Source organism: Drosophila sulfurigaster, chromosome X, assembly GCF_023558435.1.
Source record: "Drosophila sulfurigaster albostrigata strain 15112-1811.04 chromosome X, ASM2355843v2, whole genome shotgun sequence".
Lineage (NCBI taxonomy): Eukaryota > Metazoa > Arthropoda > Insecta > Diptera > Drosophilidae > Drosophila > Drosophila sulfurigaster.
Genome location: NC_084885.1, coordinates 3765517 through 3791071, shown reverse-complemented (window position 1 = coordinate 3791071; position 25555 = coordinate 3765517). Strand labels below are relative to the sequence as shown.

The 25555-nt window shown below is 36.8% G+C and overlaps 4 protein-coding genes across 4 annotated transcripts; 2 read left to right on the top strand and 2 right to left on the bottom strand.

Moving 5' to 3' along the window:
• The first annotated feature begins 145 nt into the window (after nt 1-145).
• LOC133847416 (ran-binding protein 16) lies at nt 146-6665 on the top strand. Its single transcript, XM_062282443.1, has 17 exons — nt 146-345; nt 1122-1517; nt 1581-1810; nt 2296-2395; nt 2460-2675; nt 2830-2976; nt 3045-3724; nt 3859-4151; nt 4211-4364; nt 4436-4841; nt 4912-5050; nt 5126-5203; nt 5259-5320; nt 5714-5853; nt 5920-6039; nt 6257-6327; nt 6431-6665. Exons 1-17 carry the CDS (start codon nt 343-345, stop codon nt 6478-6480), a joined length of 3285 nt encoding a protein of 1094 aa, XP_062138427.1. The 5' UTR covers nt 146-342; the 3' UTR covers nt 6481-6665.
• Nucleotides 6666-6887: 222 nt separating this feature from the next.
• LOC133847418 (myb protein) lies at nt 6888-10550 on the bottom strand. The gene is made up of 2 exons (XM_062282444.1): nt 8353-10550; nt 6888-8181 (listed from the first exon to the last, which is right to left on the bottom strand). The coding sequence occupies exons 1-2, from the start codon at nt 9815-9817 to the stop codon at nt 7544-7546; spliced, it is 2103 nt and encodes a 700-aa protein (XP_062138428.1). The 5' UTR covers nt 9818-10550; the 3' UTR covers nt 6888-7543.
• Nucleotides 10551-11880: 1330 nt separating this feature from the next.
• LOC133848595 (nucleic acid dioxygenase ALKBH1) lies at nt 11881-13432 on the bottom strand. Its single transcript, XM_062284228.1, has 3 exons — nt 13246-13432; nt 12561-13126; nt 11881-12497 (listed from the first exon to the last, which is right to left on the bottom strand). The coding sequence occupies exons 1-3, from the start codon at nt 13360-13362 to the stop codon at nt 12125-12127; spliced, it is 1056 nt and encodes a 351-aa protein (XP_062140212.1). The 5' UTR covers nt 13363-13432; the 3' UTR covers nt 11881-12124.
• Nucleotides 13433-14321: 889 nt separating this feature from the next.
• Nucleotides 14322-25350, top strand: LOC133847983 (uncharacterized). Its single transcript, XM_062283341.1, has 10 exons — nt 14322-14790; nt 16925-17076; nt 17646-18628; nt 20051-20147; nt 20553-21471; nt 21552-22031; nt 22517-22792; nt 22855-23007; nt 23255-24517; nt 24898-25350. Exons 3-10 carry the CDS (start codon nt 17951-17953, stop codon nt 24956-24958), a joined length of 3927 nt encoding a protein of 1308 aa, XP_062139325.1. The 5' UTR covers nt 14322-14790; nt 16925-17076; nt 17646-17950; the 3' UTR covers nt 24959-25350.
• Nucleotides 25351-25555: the final 205 nt, after the last annotated feature.

Below are 25555 nucleotides of genomic sequence, written 5' to 3'. Positions count from 1 at the left end.
TCATCCAAATATATAAATTATTTTAAAAATAATAAGTTTAATCTAAGCATTCGATGATTTAAACGTTCGTCTCAATCAAAGAAACATTTAGAAATCGATAACAATATTGTAGACTCACCTAAATATATCGATGCATCTTACATCTCTATTCGCTGCATAAATTGCTTTGTTATTGCAGTTATAGAAATTTGACATCGTTTTCTTTACAAAAAAATTGGAATAGTTCTTTTTTCTGGAAAACTGTGCTAATTTACAGAAACCACAGCTCTTTGAGCGCAATCGTTAATGGTCTAACGAAATACAATAAAGACATTGCTTGTACTTTGTCATCAAAACAGCATTATGGTATGTTTTCCGACATATTCGTATTTTTGTACGATTTGTTATTTAGTAGATTTGATTAATAATTTTAATATAGATAAATGGAACATTTATATTGAAGCGGTCTGTTATAAGTGCATTAAATATTTATACAACAAAAGCAATTCAATGCACACGTCAGTGCAGGCAAATAGAAATGAAAATGATTGTAAATTGCATTGCGACTCGTGATTGGTCTAACATTATTCATTTTGCAGAATTGCGTGTAGTTCTTGCGAAATTGTGATTTACTTCAGCCAACTTATCATTAACTAAATGCTGATTTCCATAATGTACCGCTGGTTAAGTGCTTTATTATTTTTGTCGTACTATATTGCAATTAAAGGTTAGCTCTTGTATAGGTTAAAGGTATTTGACAATACAGTGAAGACTCGCTCTGTCGAACAGTCTAGAAGGCTTCTAGTGATTGTTTTTCAAACTATAGTAAATGTGTTAGGAAAAGTGTACATGAAGCAAACTGACCGGCTAATAGAAATGTTTGCATCGGAAGATTTCATTGCAATGTAGTAAACCATAAAACTGTAGCCGCAATTCTTAAATTATTGTCTAAATTACAATTAAGTGCAAACACAAGCGTAAAGCTACAAGATAACTACAAATTGCAGCCTAGGTCCTAGGTCCTAGGTCTTCCCCATTGTGTGTTATGAAATTTGAATGTCGTAAACATGCACATCTATTTATTTTATTGAATAGAATATCTGCAAATATCATAATAATTATTAATATATACATTTTTATAGGATATCCAACAATTGGAAATATTGTGCAAGCAACTGTATGAAGCCACAGACGCCACCATTCGAGCTGATGCTGAGAAAAGTCTCGTATCCTTTGTGAATAGCCAGGATGCCTTACCAAAGTGCCAGCTGCTGTTGGATCGAGCTGATTCAAGCTACGCCCAACTGCTTGCTGCATCAACCCTAACTAAACTAATACAGGGTATCACTTTGACACAGCGCATTGATATTCGCAGCTATGCTCTTAACTACTTGGCAACCAGACCAAACTTGCAGCACTTTGTGGTTCAAGCACTCGTCACGCTGCTAGCGAAGATCACAAAGTATGGTTGGTTCGATTCATACAAAGGGGAATTGATCTTTCAGAACCTGCTTGAAGATGTCAAAAGGTTCTTACAGGTATGCAATGCATATACGATATGTGTATTTCGTATTTAATAGTTATTTATCTGATTCGTTAAGGGATCCGTTGAGCATTGTACAATTGGTGTACAGATTCTCTCACAGCTGGTGTCCGAAATGAATTCAATTGTCGAGTTGGATGCACATCTATCATTTTCCAAAAATCGAAAGATTGCCACATCCTATCGAGATCAACAGCTGTTCGACACTTTCCTACTCTCCTGCTCACTGTTGGATACAGCACGCGACAATAGCAAGAACTTGAATTTTATGGACGAATCACAACAAGCGTAAGTTAACATTTAACTTATCCATCCATATTTTCGATTTGTCTATATTAAAAAATGCGACATTGCATATCACCCATGATATTTCAAGAGTAATAAGCCATAAGAGACACGGGACTATTCTGCACGAGCTTATTTTAGAATTTTGGTATTTCTACTTGACTTCTTAATAATTACAGCTACAACCACGAAATCAGCATATTGGCTTTTTATATTGATTCTATAAACTTCTCAAAGATCGAACTATAAGTGTAAAAGAGTGAATGTGAATATAAAATTGCAACGTAAAGTTCGTATGTCAATGTTTTCGTTTGCAGAATGAAAGAATCAAATTTTTCTTAACTTGGCTCTTTCTGCCTCTTGAAGTTTGCATTTTGTGAACATTACAATTAATGTTTTAAATAAAATAAGTTTTAATAATAATTAATTTCGTTTATGTAAAACAACGGTCTAACGGTTGATTTTTCTTTTTTTATTAATCTATTCAGTTTAATATCACAAGTGTTACGTCTTACAAAGAATTGCTTGAGCTTTGACTTTATTGGCAGCTCTACAGATGAATCAGCTGATGATATGAACAATGTGCAGGTTTGTGATTAATATGATAAATGGTAAAACGATGAATGGTTAATTTAATTCTTTTTACCCACAGATACCGACAGCATGGCGTCCGGCTTTTCTTGATTCCAACACATTAAAATTGTTCTTCGATTTATATCAAATATTACCGAATGGTTTAGCGAGTTACTCACTATCGTGCTTAGTGCAAATGACATCGGTTCGAAGATCTCTATTTAGTAACTCGGAGCGAACAAAATTTTTGACCCATTTGGTTGAGGGTGTCAAAAATATACTCACCAATTTACATGTAAGTATCAATTTGTTTTGCCATTGAAAAAAATAGATGAAAAAAAAAATGTTTATTATGAATGCTGCTCAAAGAATGAATGAATAACATTTCCAGATAAAACACCACTTGACTTCTTAGTTATCTAATCACATTTTAAATGTATCTTTTACAGGGACTTAGTGATCCTGATAATTATCATGAGTTCTGTCGTCTGCTTGCCCGTCTCAAGTCCAACTATCAATTGGGTGAACTTATTGCTGTTCCTTGTTATCCCGAAGCCATAGAGCTGATTGCAAAATTCACAGTACAGTCGTTACATGTAAGTTTGTACTTCTTTTTAATTTTTTATCGAATTTGTAATAAGTACTGATTTATTTGCTTCCTCAGATGTGGCTCTTTGCTCCAAACAGTGTCCACTATTTGCTTACGCTTTGGCAGCGTATGGTTGCGTCAGTGCCATATGTTAAATCGCCGGATCCGCATTTACTTGGCACATACACTCCGGAAGTGGTTAAGGCGTACATTGAGTCTCGCCTGGATGCTGTGCCTTTAATTGTTCGTGATAATATGGAGGATCCATTGGATGATCTTTGCATGGTGCAGCAACAACTCGAGCAGTTGTCGGTTATTGAACGTTGCGAGTACAATAAGACGTGTAATTTTCTAGTGCAGCACTTTGATCAAAAAGCACGAGAATACGAAAATCTAATACAGATGCCAAATGCCAACCCCACAGATATCACTGTACATGAGCTGCAGTTAACGTGGTTGGTCTATATAATTGGCTCGGCCATTGTTGGCAGACTTTCGGTAACAACCAGCGACGAACATGACAATATGGATGCCGAGCTTGTGATTCGTGTATTGCAATTAATGAGTTTAACTGACTCCCGTCTACCGCAGACCGGCTGTGAGAAACTAGAGTTGGCAATTCTAAGTTTCTTAGATCAGGTTCGGAAGATGCACAGCAGTGACCAAGCCCAGAAAGCAACTGTGTATAAGCGGCTAAGCGAAGTATTTGGATTGAATGATGAACAAATGTTACTCAGTTTCATCAATCGTAAAATGTAAGTGTTATCTGTAATCAGTACAGAACTTCAAGCATTAAATGTTCGAAGGCATTAAGGAAATTTAAGTCGACCTTTTCTCCATAACTTTTCTTTCTGTAAGTCACGTCTTTTTTATATTTATATCTTTTCAGTATAACTAATCTAAAATTCTGGGGTCGCTCTGAGCAAATAATAACAAAAACATTAATGTTATTGTCGGACCTTTCGGTGCACTTTAATTCAGTGCGTAAATTGGCACGTTTAGAAGAAGTCCAATTCATGTTAACACATCACACAAGCGAACATTTTCCCTTCCTTGGTACGAGTTCGTCATTGAACGAAATGCGTTGTCGCACAATGTTTTACACTTCGCTCAGTCGCTTATTAATGTTTGACTTGGGCGAAGACGAAGAGCGTTTCTACAACTTCTTAACACCACTCACAAGTAAGTCGCATGAGCTAAGTTTAAATTATACATATATATTTTATACAGTTTGCTCTCAGATCAATTTGAATCACTTGGTAATGTGTTGATGGACACCAAATGCTTTCCCAATGATGAAGTGAAGAAGGCGATTATTGGTCTATCGCGAGATTTACGTGGTCTGGCATTACCTCTTAATGCTCGCATTCAATACACCATGCTATTTGAGTGGCTGTAAGTACTCGTCGATTCGTCCGCGATACTCAATCCTACTTGATTTCTTATTTATGGTACACTAATTGCAGTTACTACACTGATTATTTACCAATACTTCTTCGTGCTGTTGAGCTTTGGGCGCATGAACCTGCCATCACAACACCTGTGTTAAAGCTGTTTGCCGAATTGGTGCATTGTCGCACTCAACGTTTGGCTGGCAATGTGTCTAGCCCGATGGGCATTTTATTGTTTCGAGAGGCATCAAAACTGATCTGTATTTACGGCAATCGTATTCTGCACCTTGAAGTGTCAAACGATCAACTATATCCGATGAAACTGAAAGGGATATCCATATGCTTTCTAATATTAAAAAATGCACTTGGGGGTAATTATGTTAACTGTGGGGTATTTAAATTATATGGAGACGACACATTACACAATGTTCTTGACATCATCGCTCAGCTAATTCTATCTATTCGCCAAAGCGATTTGTTGGTAAGTTAAACTGGTAACCACAAAGTAACCACATCCTCAAATATCTTAAATACACATTTACAATCAACAGGAATACCCAAAACTGGCGTCAGCATATTACAATTTATTGAACTGCCTATCTCAAGATCATGTCACATATCTTGCTGCTTTTGAACCTCGTGCGTTTGTTTACATTCTTGAAAGTTTGACGAAGGGACTTGCTGCCTTAGGTGGGTATTTTCATTTATTTGTTTGCCCCCCTTTCAATGCTTGAAACTAATGTTCCAATTTTTATTAAATTTTAGATTCAGCAATTTACATCAGCTGCTGCACCATTTTGGATAGCATCGTTTCGTATATCTTCAAGCAACTGCAATTGAAAAGTAATTTATTCCGATATTTTGTTTTTAAAACATATTATAACCTTTATTTTTCTAGTTTCAACATTCCCCAATAAGAAGCTACGTAGATTGACACGTGAGAATTCACAGTTTCTTAAGGTAAGTATGTGACACTACACAATTATTTATAAAATATCTCTCATAAGGTACTTTTTTGACTTTAAAAAAGTCAACTTTCAATCTTCAAACGATTCCCTTTATGAGCATTTTACTTTGTTGTGTGTTGTCCTTCTCTTTCTATTTGGTGCCTGTACTTGGATTGGAAACCAATCAGACAAATCACACTACAATTATAAACAAAGTACAGTGTACCCAACATAGAACAAACTGGTTTGAATGTAAGGAAAGTGAGTTCTCGCTTTCTGAAATTTCAAGTCGGAAATTTCTTCATTTAAATAATGTGAATTATCCAAGAATTATCTTATTATATGTTAGACATTTTGTTAATATGAATATTCTCACTAACTAAACTTTCTACTTCAATATTTTTAGGTGGTTGAATTGAACTCGGAGTTGTTACAAAGTATGATGTCATCTTTGTTAAACAATGTACTCGCTGAAGATGGTAGAAACCAATGGTCCATGTCTCGTCCACTTTTAGTACTTATTCTGCTTTATGAAGACTATTACCGGTAATTATCCTTTAAAATGGAGCAACAACAAAAATACAAATGAAAAGTAACTTTTTTTTTATCTAGATCATTAAAAGAAACAATAATACGAACACAGCCAGTAGAGAAACAGCAAACAATGGCTCAGTGGTTTGAGGACCTAATGCTTGGCATAGAGCGTAATGTGTCAAGTAAAAATAAGGAAAAGTAAGGATAAAACCACATTGTTTGTATTACAATAATTAAGTAAATTAAATTGTTGAAAATGTGAGATAGATCAAGAGATTGCAAAACTTTAAAAAACACTTTTGGTAAACACAAAGGCATACAAATTTGAAAGTAGCAAATCATTAATATTTTAAAGAGTTTTAGTTTATAAAGTTACAAGTAATTTATGTGAATGTTTCCTTCTATTTTGCTTTAGGTTTACGCAGAATTTATCAACGTTTCGGCGAGATGTCGTTAATCTACCAAAATCGACCACGTACTCTACAGGTATTGATTACTTTATATACATCTTCCCTATTCACAATAGAATAAGTATATGAGTAAGCATCAGAGTTTATAAAAACCTAATTCTATTAATTTATTTTTGCAGAGAATTCATACCAGGTGTATACTGAAACAAACTACTCAATATCGGTATAACTGTTGGATTTGGATTTTGTTTGCTTACATCTACTGGTGTTACCTGTCAACAAGCTGTCATAACACAATTTTATTAACATTATCTTGTATTTGTATATAAGTAACTCATTTATAAAACAAACTAATTTAAATTAAGAAATAATTCTTGATAAAATTATACAATTGATAATGTCAATCAAAATAAATGCTTAGTTTTATTAATATAACATAAAACGATAAAATATTGAGCCAGCATTCCCACAAAACCACAATCTTATTCCTATCGGAATATTCTTTACATATTTATTTTATGGTATAACAAATCCAGCTTGTTCTTGTAATTTACCAGTTTGGGACTACAATTTGTAGTCCGGTTCCTTACTTGAATTTTCAAATTTTAATGGCGAAATTAAAAAACATTTAAAAACTTGTTTCAGGTCACACAATTTTTATTTGTTGTTTTGCGCATTTATACATTAATGGTTCAGAGTTTTCAATTAGTTTCCCCAATATTCGCATTATTATATCAAATCTGGGAATAATTTTGGTTTTTTGGCTTTTATACAATTTATTGCAAACAGTTATGGTAAAATGTGAACAAATGGTAGCCTTAACAAATTTATAGAGATTGTTGTTTACGAATGACTTTGGTCTAATGGATACAAGTTATCACTGGGTAAAAGAGAGAGAGTATAAAAAATAAGTAAATTGACTTTCTTATATTTGCCATTTCAAACGAAATCCTAAGAGTAATCGCTTAGAAATATATGGATGACCTAATGCATATTCTACCAAAAATATGTATATTAATTACTATCATAAATATGATAAAAAAAAACCTTTATGAAAATGCATCTTGCTCTCGTGGTGTTTATACGTTTATTTGTTGTCATTCTACCGCTTTTATTAATTCTCATTCAAAAGTTAACTACATTTGAAAAAAAAATATTAACAATCTTGTGCCCATCCCTGTTAAAGAGCGAAAATTTAAGTAAAGTGTAATAGCAATTAAATGAATTTTCGATGTAGTTGGGAAAGATCGATTTAATAGTTTCTTTTTACATGATCTACATTGATTAAGAACTCATTTTTGCTTCTCAAAATTTAACGATCGCGGCATTAAGGCGAGACATGCATGCGCCTGCTGTTCCATGAAAATTTGATCTTTGGTTTTTCCGCAAGCAACACGAGCCCATTTTGGATCTAACAGATGATCGCTCGTTGAGCCACGAAGCCGATGATAATATGGCCGATTCTCTTTTTTGCCCTCATCGAAAAGCAGATCCTGACCGCCGCATAGTGAATCTTTCATAATGTTGCTTGGCGAAAAATGTGCAGGCGATTGCTCCGATGATAAAAATTTACTTGGTGTTTCGGTTTCGAATGGTAACGTTTTCTTTCCATATTGTATGTTATAGCCCCAACTAGGAAGCAATGATTTTCTCGTACGCTTTGGCGCTGGGGAATGTACGCTTCTGTATGCAAGTGAATTGGAACACTCAAGATCCGAGCGATCGTCGCGTTCAGTGTTTTCGCCGACACCTTTGCTACTGTTGTTAAGGTCTGAATCATTCATCTGCTCCTCGTTGATAATTTCGGCCAAATCCTCAACCAGACTCGACGGGCTTGAGGGAATATAGGAGCGTCCATCACGCTTCTCGCGTTTACCAATGGCAGCGAGAGCATTCTTAAACGGAGTTGGCGTCCGCAGCCCAACAATACCTGCAGAGGGAAAGCAAGAGGGATACATTTTTAAGAGTGTACAGTGAATAAGATATATAGAATTTTAAAGAATATGATTCTTAAGCTATTCTACAATCTGTCTGCCTTTAAAAGCATTAATTCAATTGGATATTTAATCGTTTTATAGATTATCATTATGACTGTACTCACTTTTATGTGGTGTTTCAATTGATGATGATTCCAATTCCTTCTTAATTTCCATGCCAACGCGATTATAGACTTTAGTCACGGGCGTGCTAGCTCGCAAGTTCATATCCTCGAATGTGGTCAGACAGGGTGACCTAAGGAATTGACTCGGCGAAAAGGGTAATGATTTGATTGGCGTTATAACTGGCGATTCGGGCAGCTTGTTTTTATATTCGCTCTTGAGTTCAACATACGGATGTTGTGTCGTTGCCTGTCCATTGTCGACAGCAGCATTTTGCTTGCGGGATCGCTTCAAGATATTGGGTGTTGGTCTGTGGCCCAGCTTTAGATCCGTGTATTGCAAAAGCGATTGCGCCGAAGCTGATATCGATACTAGTTTGCCAAGTCCATCGGCTCCGGCCCCGGCCCCGCCAGCTGCTGTTGCATTGTTTGCTTTGACATCCTTCTTGGCAATATTCTCCTCATTGCAAGAGTCACTTGTGGCCATATTCGAATCACCATTCAATTCGTTTATCTTGCCATGGCCAGCCTGTTGTTGTTGCTGCTGCTGTTGTGGTGGCTTGGCACCAATGCCGCCTATGCCACCGGATTTGATCAAAGTGATGAGATGCGTGCGAGAGCTTTTCAAATCGCCCGTTGTTAGCGTATTCACCGATCGTCGCTCAGCATCATATTTGCGACGCATTGTTGAGTTCCAATGATTTTTAATCGCATTATCTGTGCGTCCTGGCAAAAGTTTTGCAATCTTTGCCCACTGATTTCCCAGCTTGATGTGAGCATTGTAAATGATCTTATCCTCCTCCTCGGTCCAAGCGGTCTTCTTGATATTGGGATTAAGGTGATTGTGCCAACGTTCCCGGCACTGTTTGCCAATGCGACCATTCAAATATCGCGCAATTAGTGTCCACTTCTTGGGCCCAAAACGTCGCACCAATTCAATAACTTTCTCATCCTCATCGCGGGTCCACGGGCCTTTGATGAGCTCCGGATTAAGGACTTTGGCCCAACGCTGCTGGACTTGTTGCTCAAGCCGATCCTTAAAGTGTGTGCCAATAATGTCCCAGCTTTCACCGTGTTTCTCCACCAACGATTTGAGCAAAACATCTTCGGACTTCGACCAACGCTTGCCAAAACCATAGTTTGGATGTCCAGTCGTCGCAATCTTTGATGTCTGTGTCTGCAGCTGAAGGTGAATTGTTTTACCCCTCGCCAATTGTCCATCATTATCGTCATCATCATCATCATCATCGCCATCGCCATCCCCATCTCCATCACCGTGAGTATCGTCATCATCGGCAGCAAAATCTGCCTCCAATTTTGCTTCTTTATTTTTTAAATGATCGGCTGTAGCAGCAGCTACTTCGTGGCCATCATTTTCATGATCGCTATATTCAGATGCTTCGGAGTCCTCCGAAAGAAATTCCAAATTCTCATCGCCAAGATTGGCGTTACACACACTGTCTGCCATGCTGTGGGAGTGTCTGCTTACGACTTTCGTGGTGAGCAGAAATGAAAGATTTCAGTGCGCAACGTGCTGTCGCCGCAGTTTCTAGTGTAAAAATGAACGTGTCCGCGACAGTACAAACACTTTATAGCACTGGCATGCGGAGGCGGATGCGGATGGTGTAAATAATGTTCGCAGATATCACTGAATGTGCTACTGGGTATTCGTTCTTTACAGCTGAGGCACTGTATCACATTGACCGGATGTCGCTGATCTCCAGACAATAATGGATGCGTTGCATCACTTTCAGATCGGCTGAGGTCAGTTGTACTTGCAACCGAAGATAACATTAAGCATTAAAAAAAAAAAATAGAAAATAAACGACTTGTGTACTATTGTGTTTTCTTGCAATCCTAAATAATCACAATCCAACACATCAATATTAATATCTGCATATATGTATAATTTCAATCACAATATCGATACGCCTTAACTGACGTCTCCGCCAACTGTAGATTTTTTAAATAGCTTGTAGTTTATTGTAAATATTGCGTTTATCCACATCCGTGATTTCAATTTATCCGGCTACGACGTAACTTTAGTTATTTTCATACTAGAACCGAACTCGTAGTTTTGTTAACATTTGACAGTTATTTATTCGATTACGCCTTTTAATAGTCCACTTGCAAGTAATAAACAATTTAATTAATTCTGTCACAAAAGCATTGAATTTACTCGACGGCGTCGATTACAGTTTGTTATCGAACCACGAGTTTCATGAAACGGAACCAAAACGATATCATAGAGCAAGATAGCATCTAATCAATCCGAAACGTGGAAATGGAACAAAAAATTGGGAATTGTTTATTCAGTTATCGATTGACAATTGAAAAGACTTAAATGATGTTTCATGTTCGTTATATTTAGGTGACTTAGGAAAATGATATCAAACAAGCATAATAGCAAGAATAACAACGCGAAACGTTTAAAATAAATATCGTACACAATATTTAAAATTACGAATATCGATATTTTATTATACTTATTTTTTATTTGTATTGTTCTGTGTTAAAATTTGGAGAATATAATGCCGATATATTCGTTGTTAAGCACTTGTTTTTATTCTATTTATTTAATTTTTTTATAATTAGTGTTTTATAACATTTTCGGTTTTCGTTTTCATTTTGAAAACGAGTTCAATCCACGCACGAAATTGGACATTTTTTCGCGTTGTTTACTTTTAATCAAAACACAAGTCAGCTGTTTTAGCAGTAAAAAATGAAACGTTCCGATAGCAAAACGATGACCAAAAACGTGTGAAAACCGGAGCACCTAAAAACGAAAATCTCGGTTTTGGTCCCAAAACGAAAACGAAAACCAAAAGTGAAAACCGGAGCATGCCTGTATAAGTAAAAATGCATTGCCAAACTACACCTTTATTGTAAATTATTTCTCTTAAATGTGTCACGACGTCTGTCGACCATACTCGAACCCAAGTCGATAACGCGATTACCAGCGAACATTATACTTTATTTGCAATTTAAGCTTCGATAGGGGTTTTGCTTGTCAGACTTAAACCCCACACTCTGATAATCTATCATTCTACCCTTTAGGCCTTTGCCAATATTATACGTAAAAATACTACCTAAGGAAAGATAAGTCTTAAAATTGAGCCTTTTAGCTATTACCACTTACATAGGTTGTGCTTAAATAGTTCAGTCAGTTAGAACAAAAATAGATTATTCACTGGACATAAATATATTTTGCAAATTTTTGAGGAAAATTCGTTATCCAATTAAAAGAATTCAGGCTTCTCAGTTGAAAAAATATTCAGGAACTAAAGACTCAGAAAAGGTACCAAAGTGTTGATCTTACAGACCTCCCAATTTAATTATTGTCGTATTAAGGTATATAGCTCGTTATTTTCCTCTACAATTTTATATTTTTAACTAATTTACACGTATTTCGTTGAATTTTAAATTTTACTATAGGTTTTAAAGTGAAATGTAGAAATATTACTCTGTTTCCACCTATAAAGATAAAAAACTCATGATGATCATAGTTAAAAAAAAAAGTTAGTTCCAGATTATCAGTCATTCACATTTGAGGTACATTCTTTTCATTTATTGTAGGAAATTACTTTTATCACAAAAATTGTATGGGTTGTTAAATGTATCCTCATGAATAGAAATTATCAACATATTATGATAATATTCAGTTAATTTAAATGTACAATAAATTACAACGTCTTTGTTCTTACAACGTAAAACACACACATAAAGTTTTAAATATATGTACATACAAGTCAATTACCAATGACAGTCAATAAAATCAGGTCGGGATTTGATGCATTCCCATTGGCAACACTTGACGTACATTCATGTTAATGCGCGATTCGCGAATGAACTCATTAAACGGTTGCCAAAATAATTCATCCTTCACTTTTTCGAATAATTTTGAGTCCAATGCATTATTAAGATTTGTATCCATGTTCCCAACGTCATCGTTTTCTTTAGAGGTATTAGCTTTTGATTCGACAATATTCCATGGCTCCTGATCAGTTGTCATAACACGTGGAACAGCATGATAACAAAGGCGGGATGCTTCCGACATCACTAGTACATCGCCGCTACGAAGATATATCGCCGAAGGTTTCTCATTTAATGTCGTGCCACCTATAAGGAATATCGCAGATTGTCCGAAACTGTAAATATATAACGGAAAGAAATAGAATATTTTGCAAACTAATTCATTATTATTTATGTACCTATATGAGAACAATGGTGCCGAATGATTGAGCTCCGAATGATCTGTGTGTCCTGATAAACAAGTGCCGATGGGATAATAATTGACGATGGCAGCTTGTGGCACAAAGTTGGTGTATCCAAGTGTCACACAAAATGCTTCGCATAAACTTTCCAAATCTGAAGGAAACGTTGAGTGCATTGCTTCATCGTAGACTTTGGTGTCCCAATTGTGATGATATCCTAACGTTGTCCATCGCATTGCAACCTTAAGGCGGCTGGCCAGCTTAACATCACCATTGTTGCTGCAGTTTTGCAGCTCTTGCCACCAGTTGGATAGAGCAGCAGGTGAAAACTTTATGGCATCCAAGTTAGAGACGTATGGCGGTTGTGAATAGTCTCGAAGACCGCGTGCAATCCAATAGCGTTGACCGCTCAATGTAAACGGATTCCGAATGAGCAGTAGTCCAGGATGATTTGACAGTTGGTAACATCGCCACAAATGCTCCGGCTGCAGTCCAACAGCCTGCCGCAGTCTTGCCTCACTTTGAATGAATGCAGATTCAGAGATATGCACAGGTTTCACCAACTACATATGTATGTACATATGTGTGCGAACACACACACACACATACATGTGCATATGCAACTCATCAGTTTGCTTCCCACATGTTTAGAACATACTCTGTATTGTATTTATGTACTTACATTATGCCAACTGTGAGATGTAATTGTATTTTCTTCGTACAAGTCAACGTCAATCACATCTTGTAGGTCGGGCGGGGGATTTTTCTTTTTATATTGCTGAAACGCTTGTTTGAACATATTGCAAATCTTTTTTTGTAATCACAATAAACTCTCATATCTCTGAGTAGCTAATTCTACCAGCTGTGAGAGCGTGTGATTGCTATCGATTCTTAATCGGACTTTTCGGCTTTTTTGGTATATTCCAATTGTGTTGAAATGTACATTTTTTAAATATTGATTATGGTTACACTGTGGCAAGTAAAACAGCTTCGGGAAGTTATTTTTTTATGAAACAAATTGTCTCAATTGACCATAAATTTATTTTTCTTCGATAAGAAAATATTGTATAATTTATTTATGTTGCTGCAAAAAATATATTTTCATATCTAAATGTTTTTTCTTTACAAGAAATTTAACTGCTAAATAAAATTTCAAATTATGGTTTTGTAACAAACAAATGAACAAATAAATTTAAAGGAATAATCTTTAAATAAAATTCCATGAATTTTGTTGAATATATATTTAAATTCTGGAAGCTATGAAAACGGACAATAGTCCTTTATCAAATTTTTTTGTAATATTGAATGGGCACATATGATATTTCTAAAGGAACCCAAAAGTCCTTTTGTGTGTGTGACGCAAGATCCCCTGCAAAATACCAACCGACCAAACAACCAACAATAACAATATGAGAATTCATTCATCTAACGAGCATAAAAACAGCTGGTCGCACTCAACGCTGTATTCTTATTAGACAGTCTGGTGTATCATTGTGTGTACCACAAAAAATGTACCGAAATGTACCAAAAATGTTCGGCGTACACTTGATTTTCCTCTCAATTATTCTCTTACTTTCATTTTATACTGTACACGTTGTATACGTGTATGTAAGTATGTCTGTACATACATACGTATGTAGGCATGAATGTATATCTCTCTCTTTTTAATCTTGCACTCCTTGTAATTGCGCTGCGCAGCAAAAGCAGCGCGCGCCACAGAGCACCGAAAAAATTCATTTTCCACATTTTTGTTAGCCACAGGCGGGCGGACACAGGCTCAGAGTGCCGAGTGCGTCGGATGTCCTCTAATCGTGCGAGTGTCCTTTGTGTCTCTTGACGTGCGTCGTCGTCGTCGTCGTCGTCGAAAGTCGACAGGAGAAGCAAAAACCAAATCGTACAATTACACAAAAATTATATCACAATTTCTCTCGACTGCAAAAGAAGCGCTCCAAGAATTCCAATAGGAAAAATATATTTTAGTTATATATCCAATTGGATCGTCTATAAAACATACATACATGTAAATGTAATACATATTGCTTAACAATAATAATAAGAGCGAATATTTGTCTGTTTTTTGTATGTGATTTATTTGTTACTTACAACAATATTGTGTGCGAAAAAAATCAAAGAAAAAATTGAAACGAAAATCGGAAAAACGAAAAAATAGAAAAAGTTTGTAGCCCAATACAGAGGGCAGTATTATGGAATCGAAGCAGGTTGCAAGGTAATGAAAAATGTCTGCGAATGTGTCTGTGTGCGTGCAAGTGTGAGTGCCTATGTGAGTGTGTGATGCATGTGACAGTGCTGTATTATTGTTAGGTGCTAATATACACACACACACACAAACAAAAATAAAAGTACATATTTTATGCTTCTATACCGTTTTTGCAATTTCAATCGTCTTTCATAAATAACACGATATCTATGGGTGTTGTGTATGTATGTAGCTTTGTTGCGCCGCCTTTCTGTCATATATTTTGACATACATATGTATGTATGTATACGCAAATAGTGTATGTCGATGTATGTACATAAATGCGCATATGTTTTTATGAACGAACATTGTTCAAGTTATTTATCTTAACTAAACGTATCTATGAATGTGCATATGTACATACATATATGTATGTATCTGTATTATGTGGTTCATTCTGCACACACATACTCATGCAAATGTATGTGTATACACATATATATTTACATGCATATGGTCACACACACACAGGCAAATGTATGTGCATGTTTATTTACATTAAGCGCACAAAGCATTCTTTGCTTTTTCAAGTTCATATTGTTATTGTAATTAATTGTTGTTCATTTGTAACGACAAGGTCGTCATTCAATACTTCAAGCCTACGTACATTTGTATATTGACTTCTCTATGCTCTTAAGGATGTCTGTATGTATTTCAAATATACATATCTATATACATATTATGTGAATTATATGTGCAAAACAATATGTGAGCCTGGATCCCAAGATATGTGCATTTACATAAGTTCAGCTGTAATTTTTTTTTTTGTGATGCATACGTAAAAATGTATGTTTACACTATCGTAAACATTTGTGCAGTTGTTGTGCATACATACGTATGCATGTTTGTATGTACATACATAGAAAAATAATGAATAGGATGAGAAATACAAAAACGGTCTGTCGAGAGTACTCGACAACGATTTACCAGCTTCGAGATGCCCTAAACACGCACGTATTATCCCTCATTAGTATGTGTGTGTGTGTGTGTGTGTGCATTAATACGTATACGTATGTATACATACCTCCATGCCTATGTTTGTGTGTGTGCATACATCTATAAGCGAATAGATACGACGAGGGTACAAGGTCGTTCCAAGCTACGCAGCTGTCGGCGATACTGCTCCACACATCGGTACCTATAGCATTTTGTACCAAAGCTTGTGTGTTCTTCTTCGTACATTTGTAGATCACCTTCTATTCCAAGCGGTACAATTTGTGTTTCTAAATTATGTAATTTAACTCGGTTTGTTTATTATGTAAGAGATGCATTATTATGATTCCATGGATATGAAAGTGAAACATTATTTGGTTTTTATGTTTGCACTTTATTTTTATTTTTATTTTTATTAAAGAGTTGCTTCGGATTTATTTTGAGAGATTATACATTTTAGTCAAGTCAAGTTTGGAGTAGAATTTATCCGAAGATTAAAAAAAGATACTGCTTTTTTCTAGGTAGTGTTTATTTCCGGTGAACACATTCAAAACTATATTATAAATAATATTTAAATATAGTTTCGGATCGGATATTAAACGAAAGAACATTTATTAGGATCTTATAAACGCAAGAGTTATTGTTTTCATACTCTTATCAATCGACTGCTGCTAACTTCTATTCAGATCTGCTGAGATCAGTTTCATAATATATGAATATTATGATGTTTAGATATTTATGTTCGTTCCTTGTGATTATTTTGACCACAGATAGGCTTTTAAAATCATTTTTTGATTAGCTAAATTTTAATCATTTGAATTTAATGAATGGAGCACAATCAACCGAATTAATGAAATTGAAGGATGATCAAATTACTTCGAGCAAATTTTTTATTCGGATAACCAAAGATTCTCTTCTTGATTATAAGACCTCCATAATTAACACTATATAGTGTTTCTTAGGCATTAAAAAACAATAGTCCAATCCGCAATTATTATTCAAATTTCCACAATTCATCAACCTTTGTGATAGATTTGAATATCATTAATAAAAATCAGTAGATCTTCCTATGTAAGTCTGTTTATGGGGTACAAAATCTAAGAATAGTCATAGCCCTTATTGTGATTATTGTGATTCAATAGTTATTTTACTTATTTGTGTTTATTTGCAGTGGTATACCCGAAACATTCCGAACTCCAATCACATTTATGATCACTCAAGGTCCTCTCAATTCCCTATATGGATAACGCAATATTTTGTTAATTATAAGGATTCTACGCTTGTCGTAGAACAATTCTAGAAAATCATCAACAATGAAACTATGTAAGTATAATAATAATATATCATTAACAAATCAGTAACAGTTCCGGAATATCGTTTATAAGTTAATAGTGATAAAGCAGTAAAAATTTTCAAACAAATTATAAGAAAAAAAAAACACAATTATTACAAAAATGTTTCCAAAAACCTTTAATGTGATCCGTTGATAAAGTTAAAAATGATTTACGAGATACTTTTTATAGTAAGAAAATTAAAATCTATAAGCTATATCTTCAGTTATTAGAACAGTTTTTCAGTATTATTGAAAAATACAGTACAATGTGTAATGTACCGTTTAATACATTTGTGTCAAGCTAGAAAGCTTTATGGTACATTGCAAATGGTACATTCCCAGGAACGGTACATTTTTTGATAACCCATGTATGATCTTCAATTTGGTAGCCTAATGGATTGGTTCAAGTTGATTGAAATCATGATTCAATGCAATGGTAATCAGTGCAAATAGGCTGAAATGAAAGATTTTTGTAGCAGACAGATTCGATTTATAATAATTACACAAAAAAACAATAGAAAACTTTTCTAATAAAGCTGATTTCTTCTGCAATTTACAGCAAACATTTTTACATACTACAACACCTTGGAATTCGGGTAACGGCAACAGGAAGTCTTCAAATATTGTAAACATATTAAGTATTCAAAACCAATTTAAACATATTGCTGAAACCGACAAGAAAATAGCCCAAAGATACGTTGCAGTCACTTAAGCAATTCGAATACGTAAAATTCAAGATCCCAAGAGAAAATCAAAAACACCCTGCGAAAAAAGAAGCAACAGCATTAATAATAACAACAACAACAACGGAGGTGCTTAACCGTCTGAATAACGGCGGTTTATCCATTATTCGAAAAGAGGGCCATGGAACCGCCTGGCTTGCCCGGCTTGCCGCCATCTAGAGATCGACAGTTAGTTCTGTGCAATGAGTCAACATCGCCACACATTGTCGTCACAACTTCCTCAACTATATCGAAAGAGCCACAGATTCAAAATCCGCAGCAACATGTGAAGCCAACTTCATTGAGTTTGCAGCCGCTGGTTGCGTTGCCACAGGGACAAGGACAGACGCAAGAGTTGCCCGCGCACACACAAGCCAACAACAATCGAATAACGTCCACAACAACAACAACAACTACAACAACAGCAGCAGCAACAGCAATTGGCAGCGGCAACAGCAGTAGTAGTAATATTCATTGTGCCAGCAGCATTCCCGATTTGGCATCCACGGCAACTGCCATATCTGCCACGACTCAGGCGGCAACTGCATTCAGTGGCAGTGCAGTAGGTCATCACCATCCACATCAGCACCCACATCAGCATCCGCATCAGCATCCACATCAGCATCCACATCAGCATCCACATCAGCATCCGCATCATCAGCAACATCAGCCAGCGGGCTCAACAACAGCGGCTTCTCATCAACACCATGGCTCGACCTGTGGCTCTGGCTCAATCGGCAGCAATTCGCCGTTTTGTGCAACCCAACTACCGCAGCCCCAAACAATTGAGAAGCTCTCCCGTCCGATGTCATTCGACAAGGTGAGTGTACCTTTATACCTTATATAGAAAACATTAAAATATCAACCCTGTTGGTGATCGTGAAGTTTAATCAAGTTGGCGTCACAAGTGAACATTCAATGAGTGAGCTTATGTAACAATACAAGTAATATTTATCTATTCAACTTCACTGAAACCTTCAATTTTACATATACTCTGGCAAGGTACCGATTTTTATAGGATAGAAGTGTATTATAATTTTGTGACTGCAGGCAATGTATGTAACAGGCAAAATAAGTTATCTCCGATCCTATAAAATACATATATGTTCTTGATCAGCGTCAACAGCCAAGACGATGTAGCCATGTCCATTCGTCTGACTGTCCTTTCGCCGTCCGTATGAGCAACTATGTTAGATCTCAGAGACTATAAGAGACAGAGATATCTTTTTTTAGGCACCACTTGTGATGTTTACATGCAGATCAAGAAATACATGCGTAATTTTAAAGCTAAAGTCGATTTTTGGTACTTATAATAACAACTACAGTATTTATGATTCTTAAATAATTTGGATCAAATCAGATAAAAATTATATATGTTATTTAAGAAATAGTTTGTATGGGAAAAAACTCCTGCTAGCTACGGGACTTAGTTGCTTTGACTGACAACTTGGTATATTTTGTACTCTAACGTATATTTATACCCGCTACCCATAGGGTAGAAGGGTATTATAACTTTGTGCCGGCAGGAAATGTATGTAACAGGTAGAAGGAGGCATCTCCGACCCTATAAAGTATATATATTCTTGATCAGCGTCAACAGCCGAGACGATATAGCCATGTCCGTCTGTCCGTCTGTCCGTCTGTCTGTCTGTCCGTCTGTCCGTATGAACACCTAGATCTCAGAGACTATAAGAGATAGAGCTATAATTTTTGACAGCATTTGTTATGTTTGCACGCAGATCAAGTTTGTTTAAAATTTTTGCCACGCCCTCTTCCGCCCCCGAAAATCAAAAAAAATTTAATAACAAGCGTAATTTTAAAGCTATCGATATCGGACAGACGGACATGGCTATATCGTCTCGGCTGTTGACGCTGATCAAGAATATATATACTTTATAGGGTCGGAGATGCCTCCTTCTACCTGTTACATACATTTCCTGCCGGCACAAAGTTATAATACCCTTCTACCCTATGGGTAGCGGGTATAAAAAAAACTTTAAAATTTGGAATCGATCGATGCGTTATTTTATTTGTTCAAATCCGAATAATTGATCGCAAGTTTGTTTTTCGATTTGTGATGATTAACAAAACAAGTTCCTTGAATACATTTGCGTGCAACTTATATTACATTATCAGCAATATTGATCAGAACTACTCACTTAGATCCCACACTCAAATAAATATATTTTAAAGGTAAATTTAAGCAAATATTTTACATTGCACACGATTTTGATCTTTTCAGATGGAAATGCTGGTGCGTGAGATGCAGGATCAAGAACATGGAGTTCCAGTTCGACAACAGAAGATATTCCTCACATCCATACCATATGCATTTATGGGTATGTAATACGTAGTACATATATAAAAGATTCATATGATGTTTGGAGAATAGTACAAAATGGTTTTGATCTCTGTAGCAGCAGTTTGGCGCTGAGTCTCTGAGATCAGACTCAATATTGGATTGATTGTGATTTAAAAATATTCTATTTGGTTTTAAGCAGTCAGAATCCGAGATTAACAGACTTAAAAGGCTATGGGTGGAAATATGCAAATTAAAATTTTAAATTTATGTAGCATCAATATATATTTGAATATTAGACTATAATAGTTCAAATTTATATATATTTCAAAGGAACCTTTCCCAGAACCACAAAATGATGTACCATGAAACTTTTTCCTAAATTTCCCTTTTTGTATATAACCAAAATGAAAAGAGAAAATATTTTTTTTTTTTGGTATTACAGGTTACGATCTAATTGAGTGGCTCATGGATCGCCTTCAGATTGAGGAGTCGGAGGCGTTAAACATTGCTAATCAATTATGCCTTCATGGCTACTTTTTTCCTGTCAACGACTCCAAGATGCTGACCGTCAAAGACGACTCATCGCTTTACCGCTTCCAAACACCTTACTATTGGCCCTGGCAGCACAAGGCACCCGACAATGTTGAATACGCGATTTATTTGGCAAAAAGGTCACTACGCAACAAGCAGAGGCACGCCCTTGAGGATTACGAGGCGGAAGCCTTGGCATCGCTGCACAAGAATCTAAAGGGCAAGTGGGACTTCATTTCCATGCAGGCCGAGGAGCAGGTGCGCTTGGCCAAGGATCGCAAGAAGGGTGACAAAATCGTTGGTGATTCGCAAGAGCGTGCTTATTGGCGCGTTCACCGTCCACCACCTGGTCAATTTACGCCGCTTGAGCCGTGTCCGGTTCCATCGCGGGATCGCCAGGGTCTTAAGTCAAACAAAAAGAAGACTGTTGTTGATGATCTACAACGCGAAGTCGACTATCTGGAGAAATCGTTGAATCGCACGCGCATGAAAATGTCGCAAGCATGCGAATCTCTAGTCGCGTATTCGGAAACGTTTAGCGAATACGATTTCTTTCTGCAGCCAGCTCTGCCCTCGAATCCTTGGGTCACCGAGGATATTGCATTTTGGCAATTGAACAGCACTTTTGTTGATATACCCACAGAGAAGCGTGTCAAACGCTGGGCCATTTCCATAGATGAGCTTGTCTCCGATCCAACGGGCTTGCATGAATTCACCGTGTTTCTCGAGAAGGAGTATTCGCATGAGAACATCCGATTCTGGATTGCTGTGAATTGTCTCCGCCGATCTGCGCAGTCGCAAGTAGCGCATAAGGTTAACGAGATATTCGAGTAAGTTGCTCCGCTTTTTTGTTGTTAATGGAAACATCAATTTCTAATGCAAATATCAAATTGAAATTTCACATTTGCAGAGAGTTTCTCAAGCCTGGAGCTCCCTGTGAAATTAATATCGATGGCAAGACAATGGAGAGCGTTTTACGCGGTCTCAAAAATCCATCTCGCTTCACATTCGATTCCGCTTCCGAGCACATCTACATGCTGCTGTTGAAAAAAGATTGCTACCCGCGATTTGTACGCTCGGAGCACTACAAACGTCTTGTAGACAGTGGCATTCAGCCGTCGCACAAAAAGCGCTTCTTTAACTTTGGCGGCGTTGGTGGCGCCAAGAAAAAGATGACTGCTGCCCTTTCCAGTCAGCCGCATTTGGGGGATGCGTCCAAAGTCTCAATTATACCCACACCACCTCCAGGAAACTTGGCTCGACGTCGAGGCAGTGATCGGAGTCTCACTGGATCGGCACACGAGCTCGCTGTCATTGGGGTTGACAAGGACTCCGGCTCGAAAGTGCCACACTCCCATTCGCAAAACAATCTTTGCGAGATTCCATACAGGTAATAAAAGTGCTCATCTTTGAAATCACAATTCGTTGGGGTAAAGTTACATCAAGTTTAAATACTCAATGGGAAATCTGGTAATAGTGATAATACACATTATCAACAAAAAAGTTAACTTAGCACTAACTAATAAGCATGTTAAGAAAGCAAAATAGAATTTGGACGATTTGAGTACGGGGTTTCAGAGTCAATAAGAACATGTAAGAATGCTTCAGTCGAAGAGAAACCAAATTAATATACCTCAAAAATACTAAAATATACTGAGGGCTACATTTAGTATACCGATATACTATTATAATCAAAATATACTATAGAGTATGAAATATACCAGATTGTCAACCGTTTGTGTCGTATAAAATCGGTTAACAAGATAGAAAGGGTTGAGCTCTGTATTCCTTAATCAGTACTCCTTTTGTAGATTTTAGCTGATTAAACAACCGTCAATTGAACTTTAACACATTTGCTACTTTTGGACTTCACAGAGAAACACCTAACACGAAGGTCATTCAGCTGGAGGTCACCGAGGAGAATTTGCCAGCTGCAACTTGTAGTGTCTGCCCTTGGGATAATTTGTCGCCAGTTCCAGTTCCGCCAGCAGCACCTGTTAAGCTGTCTGTTAGTCCATGCGAGCAGAAAACTCAAACATCCAGTTCAATGGTGACTACATCTCCATTTGATGCAGCTTCCACTTCAGCTTGGCTGTCAACTTCGAAGCCAGATAAACTCAATGACAGAAGCGATCCGAAACCTTTAACTGGGTAAGCAATTGATCTCAATTATCAAGTATACTTAACACTAATGACGGTTTCGACTCTTTCAGCACATTTCCGGAATTGTGCGAGTTAGGCGATCGCATACAACGTAATATAGGCATACGGCATCAAAACACCGTAGACAGTGGCGAGGCGGACAGCAAACGTTTGCTGCCCAATTTGGTCGAGCAACGACGTGCCTCCGTTTCCTTAATGCCCAGGTATAGTCTTTAGCATTTTAATTGAATCTCCATTACAAACTGCATCGTCCGATTGATACTGACATTGTATACTTTCTACTTCCTTGCGGAGAGGTTGTTGTAACTTCTTTTTATAGTTTGCAGTGTCCGATTAATTATCTTGTAAAACATCTTTTGGTACCACATCACATTCGATAGGCGCCTATTATTGTTGAACACTATTTTGCCATACAAATTCTATAGAAGATATTTGTACTTTTGTCCATAGCTTCAGGGAACCTGAATTCGCACGTACCAGTTGCTTGTCGTCTGCAACCTCGCCCAATGTTAATGACAGCTTCCCACCAGTAGAGGTCCGAAATCAATGTGTTTCCAGTGAGAGTCAGAGCAGCATTACAACTACAACTGCAACTGCAACTGCAGCTACAACCACAACAACTACAAAAGATCTGCCAACTAGCAGTGGTGAAAAAGTGGAGCTTATGGGGGAACTCAACAAATTGTCAATGTCACAGCGTAGCAGCGATTTAGCTGTTTCCGAGTTGCCAGCATTGACCACACCAGTGCCAACACCAACACCAACCGCAACTGCAACCGCAACACCAATAGCAACAGCAACAACAACACCAACACCGCCGTCTAACACCAAGTTAACCCCATCGCCCAAAATATGCACACCTTATGTACAAAGGACTCTTAAAAGTCAGGACTCAACGTCCGCAAATGCAAAAGTTGAAACAGACGATCCAACTGGAAGTGTCCTCAGCAGCATCAGCAGCAATGAGGCGGCGGACCAGAAGTTCGACTTTGACTCCCAGACTGTCATCAAAGAAGTGCAAATTGAGCTAATTGAGCCGATAATTTACAACAATAATGAACTACAGCTTGAACTTGCCGATAATAAAGTGCAGGAACAACAGGCTCAACACGCCAATAATCCGTGTCTGAGCAGCAGTAACAGTAAAGATATCCAATGCGATCCACAACAAGATAAACAATTTAAGGAACTGATTGAGATGGAAATCGCCGAATCGGATGTAACATCCGATTTGGAGGTGTTTGTACAGGAAAGTGCTGAAGGAGAGCTATCGCCCACCACCGAAGAATATCAGGAAGGAATGCATTTTGGAGATGCCAGAAAGGATATTGTTTACGACATCGGTGATACGGACAGGCATCTTGGCTATATACCACCCGCATCTACACCAGTGCCTTCAATGGCGCCACTCGCTGTCCTAGATATCGACACAGTTGATGATGAGCACTTTGACGACGATCTTGTCGTCCAAATACCAGTGCCAGTGCCAGTGGCAGTCCCAGTGACGGTCCCGGTCCCGGTGCCAGTTCCAGTCGCAGTCCCAGTGTCGGGAGTCTTGAGTAGCGAAGAAGTCCGACGGCGTCGCAAAAAGCGCAATTTGGAAGCTGGTAAAAAGGATGAAAAGGACAAGAAGAATGAGAAGGCTAGCGGCACAGCAGAAACAGTCACGGATGTCGAGGTCGAGCACAATACTATATGTCCTTGGGAAGATGAGTACGTATATTTTGAAAGTCAGGGCTGCAATCCTTAAGCTAAAGATTCCGAATGCTGCTTTACTTCTTGGAATTACTTTATATACTTAAATACAAATGTTTCAAAGTTTACTTCAGTAAAGCGACATAGATCCATAAACAAAACTACTTATTTATAGAAAATAATCAAAGAACTACACTTTATAGACAATCAGTGAACATTGAAGGTTATTCGAATTTAAAGAAAATATCGGTTACACCATCGAAAAATTATTGTATACATATATTTTCTGAAGGAAAGTCTGGTTCAGGATTTGTTTAATTCGGTTTCGAATTGGTTTGCAGCCCTGCGAAAATCTATGATGAATTCGTGTACTAACTTTTCGTCTCATCCATCCACAGAAACGTTGACACAAGTGACGGAACCTTTGTAAAGACATACGCTACGCTTGGGTACTTATGAACAAAGCCGAAATTTTTAAAATTAGTGGTCAACAAGTTTCTGAAGAAGTAGCAAACAAACAAAATAATAACACTTATCCATACAAGAGTAACTTATTTATTGTACTGTGTACTAAAGCACATTTTGCATGTATTTATACAAAAAAATAATACGTACATATATAAGAATATTTATCTGTTTGTCTTTAACTCAGTGTATTTATGTATTTATATATATTTATACATACATACGTATATATATACATATATATATGGTAGATGCATAAACGCTTCACAATTTCAAACTAAACAGATACATATATAGCTAGTTGAAAGGTTTGTTTATGTCTAAAAGACCTATTAAAAAAAAACGAAAATATAGTAGTAAAGGCAAGTAAAATGAAATGTTATTTATCGACTTATTATACTAATTATTGTGAACAAATTTGAAATATAAAAATAAACAAAAAGTATAAGAAACAGATATCGTTCCCGTATGCTTGAATACTGAATATATTTATTTGCAATTGAGTACAATCTTGAACAAGAATGTGAGAAACTATCCTATAGACATCTGGGATTCATCAGACCAGATAAGAATCTGATGGAATTGAACATT